The following is a 15,294-nucleotide window of genomic DNA, read 5'->3' on the forward strand; positions in this document are numbered from 1 at the left end:
GTCTTGTCCAAATGGGACACTGCAGCCAAAGGGGAGGGATTGGAGTCCATTACCAGAGGGGCAGTGTCCTCTGAGGGACTTTTGTGTATGGAGGTCACAAAGAGGATCCAATTCAGGGCACTTCAAAAAGCAGTTTGATAAACTTAACCCACTACATTCCCCAAGTTCTCAGACCTTCTCAAAGATGATAATTCTGGAACACCATATTTGGCAGAGATGTCTGTGATGGGAAAGGAAATACCTGCCATGGCTGCAGCCTTTGAACTTCCAGACTGTCCTTCAACGTCCACTTAGATCTGGACAAATATGCAGCATTTAAGGAACGGGCCACAGCTTGGACAGTGTTGTAAATCCTGTGACTGTCTGAAGAGAGGATTCTTTCCAGATCGTCTTGAGGAAGCATCTCCAGATCTTCTCTCTCTCTGCATCTCGTCCGGCCTTTCACTGACAATGCATGCTTTACATAGGAACAATGAAAACTATCCTCCCAAAACTTCTTGATAGCAAAGAAAAAGCGCTTAAAGTCATCAGGTTGTGCCCAATTATTTTTCACAAGAAAAAAAGAAAAAATACCTCGGATGTGCTGGTAATCTAAACCACTGTACTTTAGGTTTATGGAGATGTCCCACATCGCTGTTGTGATCAAGACTTTTCCTGCAGTGGATTTTTTAAAAACATGGATCAACTCTTTCACAATTGTCAGCCCCGCTGTTAAATAAATGTTTTCTACATAGTAAAGAAATACATTGACTTGTCCCCACTCAATGAATTGAGAACTACTGAAGGTCAATGTGTTAATGCCTAGTTTTAGGATGAAGCCTTGTGAGAAGGCAACGCAAATGCCGCTCTTTGTAAGCAGAGGCGTCAAGGTCTTCACGAACCTCTCTCCGTTGTCGGTGTCTTGAGTCAGAAGACCAATGAATGTCCAGTTGAAGTGAAGGAGCAGCTTGACAATTCCGGGGTACAGGGCATCTTCTTGGGGGACCATCCTGTAGAAAAAGGGAAACTCCCTCTTGTCATTCAGATCTCGGGAAACAAAAGCATAACTGATCTGGCAAGAAGAGGAAGATTGTTAGATTGTTTTTATTTTGGATCAAAGCTGCAATATTTGGATCTAACGAATAACAAATAATTTTATTGTGAAGATGAATATTTTCCCCGGGGCTTTCCTTGACACATAACATTGGACTCTGTTTCTGTCTCTAGAAATATTTTAAAGCAGTTTTTTTATTTGTTATTATACTACTGTTTTCCTGATTTTCTTTTGTATATCTTGCATCATTGAAGTGTTACTGTTTTTGCTGTACACCACAAAAAGATTTTTAAACTCTAAGGTGAGTTGTATATGTTTTGAATTAATAAACAAAATACCAGTGTTTTGCTCACAAATAATGTTTCCACTTACTCCAATTTCTAGTAGCATGGCTACCAGCACAATGGGCGTGAAGTGCATAGAATCAGCATTTGACACACACGGAAGGAAAGTAAAGGTGGTATGAAAACAGGCTAGACCCCTCTCCATTCTTACCTGTGGGATTTTATAGATGCCCAACATGGTGGAAATCAGGATGGAGTTCTGAGAGTCAGAGTCAGCCCCTTCAAGAACAGCGAGCGGCTGATTCTGTTCCCCACAGTTGAAGTTTGGGACATTCACCTTCCCAGCAGAGAGCAGGTCTGCCAAAGTTTCATACGTCACCCTTTCATGAAAAAAGTTATCATGGATGCTGTAGCCCAGTGTGATGTTGGGCAAGAGCCTGGGATTCTGGTTGATCTGCCGAATGGCAAAGATGAAGGACAGGAATAGCCAGTAATTTGTTCCTGCTTTCCTGCAAAAATGTACATAGCACACAATCATTATCCAGCATTCTACCAATATATCACATTCAGTTCTGCCTTTTTGACAAGTTTTTAAAGATAATAGTGTTTCATGCAAGATCCCAGGGGTTCCAAACACTTACACATAGTTCAGTTTTATGACGTGTGGATGGCTGGATAGTCTTTTCAACCAACAGTTTTTATCTTTTGGAAAACAGAACGGATGCAGATGGTCATTCTAGTGATGGAATTAGTCATGCACAGCCCTGCGATGAACAATGGCTGATAGAAGATTTAATGGAAGCCAAATCCCAAAACTCAACAGCTGATCCTCATTTAAAGAAGAAGAGCAGATATAATATTTTAAAGGTTCATTAAATGACAGGACACATTTTCTGTTGTCTCCCTGCCCCCCTTCTTTCATGAATTAGAGTGACTTCATTTGAATCACAGTGTCTTGTGCTCTTGATGTTCTCTGGGGGTCTTCTGAGTGTGTGGTTCTCTTGATTTGAAATCAGTGATAACATCCGCTTATGTGGCACTTTAGGCTCTTGGACAGAGAAGATCAGCCAGTCTGTTCACCCTCTTGGTGCAGCTTCGTTGTGAGACAGCAGAGGCTTTCCTGGGGCCCTGATGAGGGAACTAGAACTCCAGTGCCCTTCCTGATAGGCGGTGGGGGGCATTAGCCCATTTAAGCAGCCCGCACCTGGGGCACTGCCTGTTCATTCCTTCGCCGGGTTTCTCTGCCCACCCTCACTTGGTTCAAGCTGATAGTCAATGACTTGGCTGTGGCTATGGTGGCCACCGTTCTTTATGGGTCTAGGTAGGAATTTGCCCACTGGGCTAATTGGCTCTTACCTGGTGGTTTTGCCTACCTCATAGCAATCATCCCAACTGGTTGGGCATTGGGGCAATCCTGTGTTTTGGAAGGAAGGGAAGTTGTAGTCTCTGCCTGCTCCTCCAAATGCTGGGGTATCCTCTTAAAGGGATCCAGGGGGAGTGTCCATGTCTGTGTGCCCAGGGCCAAAGGCACTCCCCCACACGGTGTTCGCTGCAGGGGTCACCCTCTTTGATGTAAGCCTTAGGAACCCCCACCAGGATTGACCACACATCACTTCTGGCAGGCAGGCTGGAACTATTTAGACTGCCCCATGCCCAAGCCAAATCTCTTTCATCTGTATTCAATAAAGTTGTGGCATGTTTTGAGCCAAAACCGTCTTATTGGTCTCTTATTTATATGGGCTGGGGCATGGGGAGCCCGATGCCTAGTCCTGCAATGCAGAAGGTGCCCTGGCCCTTTCCACTTGCAAAACCAAGAATGAACCCCTTTAGCCTGGGAATTGGGACTCATGAATTTGGTGGCTAAAGGAACATCTCTAACCCCATTCCATGAAATGACTTACTGTCTAAAGCTGGTAGAGGGAGACTCCTTGAAAGTGTGTGGAATAAACGTAGCTATTGTGGCAGAGATGAGCCCGCTCATGAGGTGGTCTCCTGGTCTGGAATAACTGAATGGGTCTAGTTCATCTCTCTCCAGAGTCAAGGGGCATTTCACCTTCACTCCACATTCCACATAAGGCAGAAGAAGAAGAAGCAACAATAACAGCAGTAGCAATCCCATTCTGGAACAGCTCCCTTCCTTGTGACTGCTCATATCAGAGAATTATTTGATGAAGCCAAACTCTTTTCCGTTTCCTAATGTGAATGGAGTCCAACTACACCTTCAGATTTGAAGGGGATGGAAGCCAACTTCACACCTGCAACATTCAACTCACCTGTCCTAAATTCCAACCCAAACTCTCATTGAAACAAAAGGCATTTTTGTACCCCAGTCTTTTCCAAATGCAAGATGTTGCCTGATATTGCTCTTGATTCTCATGTTTACTTCAGTGCACACAACTGTGAACTGTGAAGAAGTCTCTGGAGCTCAGTTGAGAAGATGAAAGAAAATCGCTATGATTTTGATAATTACAAAGGAAAGAAGAAGCAGCTCTACAACATCCTAAACAGTTAATTAATATTCATGTGCAGCGGTAGTAGTTGAGAGAAAAACATGTTTGTGAAAACTCCCAGGTCTAGCTCCCATTTCTGAGACGCCAGACCCTCCTCACTTGAACTCAGGGGCACCAACTTTAGGAGACCCTGGGAGCCCAGACAACCACATTTTTTGTTCTGTGGATGCTTGACCTTCACCCCGTACTGCTGTCGCCACGTGCCTTCCACGGCCGTCCACTGCCACTTAACTTCTGGCACTCCGATGCAACTGGGCTGGGGCCTGTGCCAGCGCTAAAGCCTGTACGATGTCATGATGTTGTGGCATTGTAAACGTGCTGGGCACCCACAGTATAGGGCCCAGGTCAGCACCGCTGCTTGAACCGCAAGTCACTTTTGCTCAGGCCAGGCCCACCCTGATGGCCTTACATTTGATATTTTCCTATAGGGAGTGTTTCCCTCTCACAGCCAAGTTGGAAGAAAGTTCATTCCAACTCAGTATGTCTTCTAAGCAGACAAGAGTATGCTTCCATGACTTGTCCCTTATTCTCTCTAACCAGAGCAACTCTTCTCTGTGTGAACTCCGCTCAAGAAGCAGTTCCTCAAGGCTTGGGCCAGAAGAGAAGGGGGAGGAAGAGCAAGAGGTGTAGCTGGTGAAAGCAAGTGTGGTGGGAAGAGACTGCTGAATTAATTTTGAATTCCAAACATGGCTGAAAGTGAAGCATGACGTGGGGAAGGTCACACTCCAAGTCTGCACTCTGGAAAGGGAGTTTGGAAGTCGATGCAAGCAGCTTTTTGAAAAACAACCTTTGGACATCTCCAGTGGCTTAGCCATGCTTACCCATGCTTTCTGGGCACACGTGTGTGCTTTAAAGCTCCAAGTGGTGGGGTTTTTTTGGCTGTTTATTGTTAAATATGTCTTTGTATTCAGATCAGACCTCAGCACCATAATGTTGCACTTGGGCATGAAAATGCAGCCTAAAAGCCCAGCACTGGAGGCCAAGATGGGAGCTGACAGTGGCTTTGACACTAGAGAGGCTGCACTTCCCGTGCTGCTACCTCTGCTCAAAGATGTTTTGGAAGAGCTCCTAATCCATTTTCATTTAAATTTGTATTTTTAAATACAGGAACTGCCAAAGAGTTTGATTTTTAAGAAGGCACTCAAATGAATGAATGAATTTATTATAACTGTCACAGACCAGTTCCAGCCCACATACAATATCAAGAAAGTCCATTAAAAGTAAAGCTTAATCATTTGGACACGTTATGAATCCATCAGAAAAGGAAGCTTAAAAATTGTTTTTTGCAAGTTGAACCCAGGTGTGCACTAGCTACATACAAAGTAGTATTCTTTCACTGAGGCATATGGATTCTACATTTGCCAGATTCAAATCTGAAGGCCAGAGCAACAGAGATCAATATAAAGTGAAACATGCAAAGTGGCAAATACATTTCCAGAGAGGATGATTCTGTCAGATGTAGCTATTTCTGAGGAGAAGACAACCTCTTCGCACAAAATTACCAGCTTCTATACTTTCCATTTGCTTTTGCCAAGCATAGTTTCTGGTGTCAAATTGTTCACATTCCCTTTGGTGAGCATAAATACCAGGACATGCCTACATGCAGTACTATTTTTCTAGAAAGAGAGATGCTGGAACTCACCCTTCTTTCTCTTAGAATGTCAATGGTGACCACCTGAGAGGTGCCAGAATTGAGTTCCTCTGAGTTCCAACTGAAAAAAGCCCTGTCTACACAAGGGCCTTCTCGGTAGTGGCGCCCGCCCTGTGGAACGCCCTCCCATCAGATGTCAAAGCGATAAACAACTACCTCACATTCAGAAGACATCTGAAGGCAGCCCTGTTCAGGGAAGTTTTTAATATGTGACATTTTAGTTTATTTTTCATCTTTGTTGGAAGCCGCCCAGAGTGGCTGGGGAAACCCAGCCAGATGGGCGGGGTACAAATAATAAATTATTATTATTATTATCACATGCATCCAACTGTTCCCCTTCATTTATGTCTGAGTCTGACAACTTTACTCCTCCAAAAACCACCCATCTCCTTCCTGACTACCTAAAATCAACATCACTGTCCTGTCCAAAGCCAAAACTTCCAGTAATGTCCTTCCATGTAGTAACTTTTCTTGTAGAACTTTTTACTTGATTCTATGATAGCCTTACAGCTAAGAATCAAATGTCCTGTTTAGGTTTTTTCTTGTCAGATGCTCTCTCATATTCAGATCTGGCCTCAGTATAATAATGTAGCACTTGGGAATGAAGATGCAGCCCAGAAGCCCAGCACTGGAAGCCAAGATAGAGAAGATCTGCACGGCTACCATGTATTTCCCCCGGGTGCTCAAGTAGGTGGGCACAAAGGAGACCCAAACGCTGCAGAAGACCAGCATGCTGAAGGTGATCAGCTTGGCTTCATTGAAGGCCCCAGGCAGCTTCCTGGCCAGAAAAGCCACTGTGAAGCAGATGGAGGCCAGGAAGCCCATGTAGCCAAGGACACCATAAAACATGGCAACAGACCCTTCATTGCATTGCAGGATGACCTCTCTGGAATGGGAATGCATGTCAGACTCTGGAAATGGTGGGGAGGTCCCCAGCCAGATGGTGCAGATGACAACTTGGACACTGGAACAGGCAATGATAATAGAGTTGGTCAGACTCTTTCCCAGCCATCTCTTCACCCTGTTTCCTGGCTTTGTTGCCAGGAAGGCCAGCACCACAGTGATGGTTTTTGCCAACAAAGAAGAGATGCCTACTGAAAAGATGATGCTGAAGGCCATTTTTTGGAGAAGACAGGTCACTTTCCTTGGCCTTCCAATGAAGAGCAAGGAGGACAGAAAGGAAAGCAGGAGGGAGATGAGGAGGATATAGGAGAGGTTCCGGTTGTTGGCTTTGACTATGGGAGTTTCTCGGAATATAATGAATATTCCTAGCACAACACACGTGGTTAAGGATAAGAACAGGGCAAAGGAAGCTAGGAAGATCCCCAAAGGTTCTTCATAAGCAAGGAAGGTGATGATCTTGTAGAAACATTGATCTCTGGCCTTGTTTGGATGCTGATCTTCTGGACACCTGGTGCAACGCTCTGCATCTGGAATGAACACAAGGAATATCAACTTTATTGCCTTCTGTACTGCTTTTCTTTAACAAAAAGTAATACCAAAGTGGTCTCCACTAAAAGAAAACATAACTATATTCAATAAAAATCATTACATATAACCAGGGAGAGCATTTATTGGTATTAATGATATTACGGGACAGGAAAACCTGAGGCAACTGGAATGTCTTCAATTGGTGGTAAAAACACTGGGGAGTGGATTCCACATACTAAGGGAATCACAATGCAGGAGGCCCTCAATAATATTTCTGAAAGGAATAAAAGAATTCTAAGCCATGGTGACCCCTTTCCTGAAAAAGTGTCAATGTTAGGATAAGGGTCTTGAGGTCAAAAGCTTCTAATATGACAGACAAAAGGCACCTTGTTGGACACAACTGTATGAAACATTTGTGACTGATAATCACCCCAGAGTTCATGGTGCCTCTTGTGCCAAGTTTGACTAACCGTCAAAGTACTGTCAAATTCCCACATCTCAGGATTTTCTCCCACTCTGTGTAGGCTTCCAATTGTCATTGATCCTGTCAATACAGCATGTATGAACACCCAATGGGGAAAATGCCCAGTTGTGTTGTAGCAGTGCATCAGTTCTAGGACTCCCCTTTAATAAATCCCGGACACCCGAAAGGTCCTTTGTCCTCTTCCCCAAGGGCAGATCTTTCTGCTGGTGTCACCCACCTTCCTGAGTGGCCATTGTTCCTTCCGCACAGGGAACGCAGTCATAGCAGCAGAGCAGCATTCCTTCCTGAACCACCTTGAAGAATCCAGGCTGGCAACTTTCCACACACCTGGAAGTAGGCAGGGGCTAAGGATAAAGGGGCATCAAGGAAAATGCATTAAGGCTGATCTGTTAAGGATGATAGCAATCTATTACTTAATTAATTATCTTTGCCCACATTTATATACTGCTTCATTGCAGCAAAACCTCTCATGAGAATGTTTCCCTATTTGATCAAAACCCAAGATTCTTCCACTTTCCTTCCCCTGTTGCTCAGCTGTGTTTCATTTTTTAAAAAAAATTATGTTTATTAAAATTTTCAAAAAAGAGTATAAAAGAAAAACAGAAAAGAGAAAAAAAGAAAGAAAAAAGAAAAGAAGAAGAAAAAACAACAGTTGAAAAAGTTTACCTTAATTACATTCCATACCCAATTTCCTTGACTTCCCCACACCTGCCCTTCTTGTATTCCAATTCCAATTTTTAGCTCAGCAATTTTTGTCCCCCCCACTTTACCTTATTTCCTCTAATTCAATTTACCTAATCAATTTTAACTTCTAAACCTCAATCTTTATATTTCAAAGCTTATTCTTAACATACTTTTCCTAAATTCCCCCATCAATTTAATTAACCTATTTAAACTTAAAAATCTCGGTCTTTATACACCAACACTTATTCTTGACAATCTTTTGCTAAGGTCGGCCCTAAATCTCTCCCCAAATTCCCCATTTTTATGTTAGTGGCAAAAACCAACTTAATTAAAACAGAATTATATTTTTACACCCTTTGGATTCCCGAAGCCCTACCACCCCCTTTCCCGGTTTCGATCCCCAACCAAAGTCCATCAGTCCATCCGAAATCAGCCTGGCAATCTCACATCCGAGGCACTTAACCCTCTCTCAATTTCTCTCTGCCGGTTTTCTTGATAGTCCTTTATTTTAAATTCCGAATCTCGAAGAGGCTCTGTTCCAATAAGGTCCATATTTCTTCCAGCCAGACCTCCATATTTAACAATGGAGCCAAAATCTTGTTTCTTACTTCTCATAAGTCCAAATGTCCCAAAGGCTCCAAATTCTACATTGGCCATATTTATATTCCATATGTCTTCAGATCCCCATAAGAGGAGATCTCTCCAATTTCCATTCTTCACTTCCAACCAAACTTTCATCGTCATGTTCTTATTTTCCATTATTTCCAACTTAACAGGCCTCTGGCTCTCTTTAGTCATCTGCAACATCCCAGCGCCTCCTTCTTTCTCATGTTCCTCTTTAAACGGCACCTCAAATGACTCAGACTCTTTCTCCTGTTTGGCTGTAAGGATTTTTGGATCAGCAACAACACTTCCCTGTTCATCTGCAGGAGCTTGAATCATATCCTTTCCCGGTTCAGCAATTTTATTTACTGTTCCCTTCATTGTTATTACATTCATAGTCAAAACATTTGTCTGCTCCTGTAGATTTCCCAAGAGACAAAAGGTCTTTTCCCGTTCAGCCAGTATTTTTCCACTTACAGCCATTTTTGTAATGTCCTGAACCCCCTCTAGAGGGATTCTAGTTACTTAATGACAAATTAACCTTTTCTTCTTTATTTTTAACAATTTGTTACCAAATTGTATCAAATGTAACCAGCAAAGACAGCAGAGACACAGTTCTCCTTTTTTTTCCCAACTTTGACAGCTAGTTTGACAGCTGTCAAAATCTATAAACCTCTTCCGCAGGCTCTCTCCCCGATCGCTCCCGGGTTTTGGGGGAGGGGTGAATTCCGTTCTCAATGTTAGCTCTTATCCTCCAGCACAGTCACTTAAATTGGCCCAATATAAAGTTAATTGCTCTTTTCCACAAAAAGAAAGGCATTCTCACAACCTTAGTAATAAAATCCTTGCTTTACGATGTTTACAAGGCGGGTAGGCTGACTTCCTTTTAAGCACCTTGCCCGATCTTGCCGAATTCCCAGAAATAAATTTCCCTTTTAAGTCCAATTACCGTGTTACTCACGGCTCGTTACTTTTGATCCAAATGTTCAAAGGAAGAAGTTAGCGCTCTCCATCCATGGCATGCGGCTTCACTCAGCAGGGGAAGCAGTCGAACTCTCAGCACCACGCCACTCCCGTCCCCCGTTCCGAAGCCTTTAAAAAGGCTTCTTTGCGGGTCGGGGGGCGCAAATGGTGCCCACCGAGTCACCAGGTCCACAGGCTTCAGCGCCTGTGGTTTCTAAGGGTCCCCGCGTCGCCGCCGCGGCAGGACCCGACCCCTGTTGAGCAGATTCCCTCCGGAGCTCGGAGGGAATCCGCCATTAGACGATGGCGCCAACCCGGAAGTCCTGTGTTTCAGTTTGGTTTGTTAAAGCAGAGACTTGTACTTGATAACGTGTCATGATCACTGTATTAATCAGAGGTAGCTAAACTTTATTCATTCGAGGTTCATAGTGATCCAAGTGGAATCTGCTGTTCGTTTGACCAAAGTATCAATGTGGGCTTGATTGAGAACCACAGCTCTCAAGTCTGCCATCCAGTAGGTTTTCCCATCACCTCTTTTCCAGTACTTTATATTTCATTGTAAGTTTCAGTTTTTAAAAAAACGTATTTGCACAAACATATTTGATCAAGCGGGAAGCGTCACAAAACCTTTTAGCATCACAGCATTACAGCCGCAGACATACAGGAGCGCAGGTAAACCATATTCAGAAAATAATGCTTGGGTTTTTTGGGGGGGTTTTAAGGGGTGCTAGGTGCCACGTGTTGGGGAAGGAACTAACTGCAAAAGTTGAGGGGTGGTTAAATTTCCTCGAAGGGTTCAAGTTAGGAGTCCATCCCTTCTGGCAAACAAATCTATTGCACACTTTTCTGGAAGCTGGTCCATAGAACATGGATTTACAGGAGCATTTCAGGAAATATTGCCAGCACTGAGGCTGCTAAAAGCCACACTCTCTTACAGATTTTAAGTTTTAAATGGTTTAAATATGACAGGGGAAGGGGGAAACCAGTGGCCACATCATCTAGTTACTAAAACACCCACCTTGAAATTACACTCCCAAAGCAGCTGATTCATGCATACACAGAGTTTCACAGGGACCCACTGTTAGATTTTCAAGGAATGCAGGAAGCACTTGAAGGCAGTGTGACACAAAACATGATTTGAACTTATCGGATGGGAAATCTAATAAAACAAATTATTTCCCCCACCTTGTTGAGCCATTTGGGGCACACAGTGGCATTCTGGTCCATGGTGCACTTTAGGTCTAGGGATTTCTGCCTTCTGATGCTCCCAATGATCTCTCTAAGAAGGGACTGATTTGGAAACACCACCCAGTTCACAATGTCCAAGTCAGCTGCCAGTTCCCCATTCTCATCCAAATACACTCCGTCCATTGAAGAATTGTAAAACTGGGCGTCTCCCAGGAAAGAGTGGAGCTAGAATGGCAGAGAAAAGGGCCGCATATGGAACAGGGGAAACAACACTGACTATTCAACTCTGAGCATTTCATGCTTGGATCTGCTCTCATTTGGGATTGGCTACAGAGTGTCAGGGATTTGTTGGGCAGTTTGGTGGGAAGCACCAGCCAGGGAACCCCCAAGGGATGAAGGCTCAGAGGCAGGGGATTGGTGGTGGGAGACTGAGGAGAGCTCAGAGGAAGAAGATTGCGATGAGGGGCTAGATGCTGAAGGGGCAACAGGGTTTAGTGAGCAGGGAGAGTCAGTGATGGGGAGCAGTACAGACTGTGAGGCTGAAGCAGAGGAGAGGGGTAAGAGGCTGCTGGAGAATCCAAGGACTCTTTCTCTCCTGCTGAAACAAGCTGCCCTCCTCCCTGGTCTCCAAGAACATGTAGGATAATGAAAAGGGCAGAACAGAGACCAGAGGTGCCTTAGAAAGGGCAGAAGGCAGGTCCCTTCAGTTCTGGCAACTGCTCTATAGGGGCCAGACCGAATGGGAAGGGTTGCTGAGTTGTATGCCGGTTTCCAGCCTGACACCAAAAGATGTATAATGAAGGTGCCAGACAAACCTCCCTGGAGACAGCATTCTCCAACCGGGAAGCCACTGCAGAAAAGGCACATTCTCGTGTTGCCACCCTTCAGACTTCTCATGAAGGAGGCACATGAAGAAGGGCCTCAGATGATGATTGCAGGTATTATCTGCTCCCTATTAAAATATTCAAGATTCTATATGAAATGGAAAATTTAGCTCATTGTGTATTAATGGAATCAGAATATAAATATGCCAGAAATATGATGAATGTCCATATATCTCAAACTCTTATCGTAATGAGAACATGAGTCGCTCAGGCATTTAATACAGACTCCATCAACACACACAATCTTTGGACAAAGGATAGAGCTCAGTGGAGCTCAGTAGGTGCCAAAGTATCTCCCTAACAGGAGAGAAGAAGGCTTTGGGAGAGAGAGCCTGTGCAATGCCCTCTTCCCTGCCCCAGGGAATTCTTATGGAGGGGGTGGGGGTCAAATGGGCCACTGCAAGACAAAGAAGAGATTAGGCCAGTGGTAGGAACTGTTCCCAGAGAGACTATCGTCTGAGAGGAGATAAAAAGGATCCAATTCAGGGCACTTCACAAAGGGGTTTTCAAAACTTCCCCTCCCCAATACATTCCCCAAGTTCTCAGACAATCTCCAAGGCAACCATTCAGGAATTGTACAATTGATTGTCACGTTTGGGTGAGATGTCAGTGATGGGAAAGGAAATACCTGCCATGGCTGTAGCCTTTGAACTTCCAGACTGTTCTTCAACCTCCACTTAGATCTAGAGGAATACGCAGCATTTAAGGAACGGGCCACAGCTTGGACAGTGTTGTAAATCCTGTAGCTGTTTAGAGATAAGAGTCTTTCCAGATGGTCTTGGGGCAGCATCTGCAGTTCTTCTCTTTCTCTGCATCTTGTCCAGCTTTTCACTGACAATGTATTCTGTAAATAGGAACAATTAAAGGCTGTCTCCCAAAACTGCTTGCTTGCAAAGAAAAAGGCATCAAAATTATCATATTTTGTCCATTTATTTGCCCTAATAGAGAAAGAAAGAATACTGTGGAAGTGCTGGAAATCAAAACCATGGTTGATGAAGCTGATGAAGTCTATACTCAAATCCCACATAGATGTTGTGATGAAGACTTTCCCTGCTGTAGGTTTGACCAGCTGGTCAAATATTATTTTTCCAAGTCGTATTCCCAGCAAGAAATAAGTAGTTTCTACATAATAAAGGAATACATGGACTTGTCCCCACCTTTCTAATGGAGGAACATTGACCGTCACACTGTATGTATTAATTTGTGGAATGATTAGTGAGACAGCAACACAAATTCCACTCTCTAATAGCACAGGTGTCAATTTCTTCATGAACTTCACTCCATTGTCAGTGTCTGGAGCAATGAGACCAATGAACATCCATCTGAAGTGATGGAGCAGCTTGACAATCGCTGGGTACAGGGCCTCTTCTTTGGGGACCGTCCGATAGAAAAAGGGGAACTGCCTCTTGTCATTCAGAACGTGGGAGCCAAAAGCATAGCTGACCTGGCAAGAAAAGAAGGACTGTTGGCTTGCAATGTTTGAGATTAAAGCCGAAATAATTCTTACCCCCAATAACATATATCTGTTTTGTAAAGACACACTTTTTTTGCCCAAACTTTCCTTGACAGATAAAACTCGATGCCATTTTTATGTTTATGTATTTCCTCAGTTCCAGTTTTCATCTTTTAAAACATGCTTTTATACTTCTATTTTACTGGTATTATACTGTACATTTCTTTCAACAATTTTGTTACTATTTTATGTTGTGCAATGCTAAAATGTTTTTTTATTTGTTGAATGGGTTTTCAATTGAAAAACAAAATATCACAGTTTCACTCAGGTAAATCTTTTCGACTTTATCCCATTTTTAGTGGCATGGTGACTAGTACGAGGGAAGTTCCCTTCCTTCCCATTTTATATGAACAGGCATGCAAACACACACAGAGAAAAATCAGCATTTGACACAAAGGGGAAGGAAGAAGTACAGGTAGTATCAAAACGAGAACAACAATTCTTCTGACCGTTCCTTATCTCCTTTCTTCAATACCTTGACATCCAATGTCTTCCTCATTCTGAGTTGACACTACCCAAAATTTTCATGCCTGAGAAGCACAGTCAGATAACCCCTCCATCTCCATTCCTACCTGTGGCATTTTATAGATGCTCAACATGCCTGAAATCTGGATGGAGTTCTCAGAGTCAGAGTCAGCCCCTTCCAGAACTGCAATCAAGTTATTCTGTTTTCCACAGTTGTAGTTTGGAACATTCGCCTGTCTAGAAGAGACCAGGTCTACCAAAGCTTCATACGTCATCCTTCCATGAAAAAAGTTATTATAAATATTGTAGCCCAGAGTGATGTTGGGCAGGAGCCTGGGATTCTGGTTGATCTCTTGAATGGCAAAGAAGAAGGACAGGGGCAGCCAGTACCTCATTCCTTCTTTGCTGCAAAAAATATCACATCATATCCTCCAGCATTCAGTGAATATATCACTTCCAACTCTTTATTTTTTTGGACAAGCTTCTAAGGATAATATAAAGTCCTGAATCCAACTTCTAGAATTTAATCATGCTAACACTGATCCCGATTCAGAAGTTTTCAGCCAATCCCCATTTAATGATGCCTGACTGGTGGGAAAGCCTTGTTCAATCAAGACCCATTATCCCTTGGAAAACAAAACTAAAATAGAGTGAATTTTTCATGATGGAATTAGACATGCACAGACTTTCAAATAACAATACGAGACAGAAGGTTTTTAAAGGCTCATAAAATGACACAGAACATCTATTGCTCTCTCCCTCCCTCCCCAGTCTTTTATTTTTATAATTATTTTTATTGATTTGTTTTTAAAAAGAAGTGCAGACAATAAAAAAGAAAGAAAATAAAGAATTAAAAATTTATAGCCTAAAGCATCACAGCCTGGAAGGTCTAAAGTACACAGATACACCACAGCTCCAAAAGGATGATGGATAAAGATAAATATTGAATGAAGCAGCAATAACCAAATCGCCATAAATGGACTTACATGATAAAGGTGGTAGAGGGAGACTCATTGAAGTGCTGTGGATTAAATATCGCACCTGTGGCAGAGAAGACTCCACTAATGAGGTGGTCTCCTGGCCTGTAATAAATGAATGGCTCTATCCATTCTCTCTCCAAAGTCAAGGGGCATTTTGCCTTCACTCCACTGTCTGCATGAGGCAGGAAGAGCAGGAGAAGCAGTACCATTCTGTGCCTGCTTGGAACACCTTCCTTTCCTGTGACTGCTCCTCTGACCTAGAAAATCATTAGATAATGTGGATGGAATGCAACCAAGACTTGGTATCTAGAAGAGATAGAGGTCAGTCTTACAACCTTCTATTGCAACTCGCCTGTCCTAAATCTGAACCCAAATTGTCAGTGGTACAGAAGGCCTTTATGCACCAATTCCTCTCTGCTCTGATGATATATCTTAATTACCTTATGTTGTTGACAATTCAGATATCTCCCTGAGTGGACTCAAAGGTGATCTTTGGACAAATCTCTGGAGCTTTGTTGAGAAGGAGATGAGAGAAAAACCCCTCTATGATTTTGATGATTTTGATAATTATAAAGGGAACAAGCATGGCTTCTGAAATGTCCTGAACTCTTTACATGGCTT

At 43.2% G+C, this 15,294-nt stretch overlaps 1 protein-coding gene across 1 annotated transcript; it reads right to left on the reverse strand.

Annotated features, from left to right (window-relative positions):
* Positions 1–5,988: 5,988 nt before the first annotated feature.
* On the reverse strand, positions 5,989–14,088 carry LOC128408819 (vomeronasal type-2 receptor 26-like). The gene is made up of 5 exons (XM_053378842.1): positions 13,801–14,088; positions 12,344–13,159; positions 10,829–11,056; positions 7,611–7,737; positions 5,989–6,908 (listed from the first exon to the last, which is right to left on the reverse strand). Exons 1-5 carry the CDS (start codon positions 14,086–14,088, stop codon positions 5,989–5,991), a joined length of 2,379 nt encoding a protein of 792 aa, XP_053234817.1.
* Between the last annotated feature and the right edge of the window lie 1,206 nt (positions 14,089–15,294).

The sequence above is a fragment of the Podarcis raffonei genome, chromosome 2 (assembly GCF_027172205.1).
Source record: "Podarcis raffonei isolate rPodRaf1 chromosome 2, rPodRaf1.pri, whole genome shotgun sequence".
Taxonomy (NCBI): domain Eukaryota; kingdom Metazoa; phylum Chordata; class Lepidosauria; order Squamata; family Lacertidae; genus Podarcis; species Podarcis raffonei.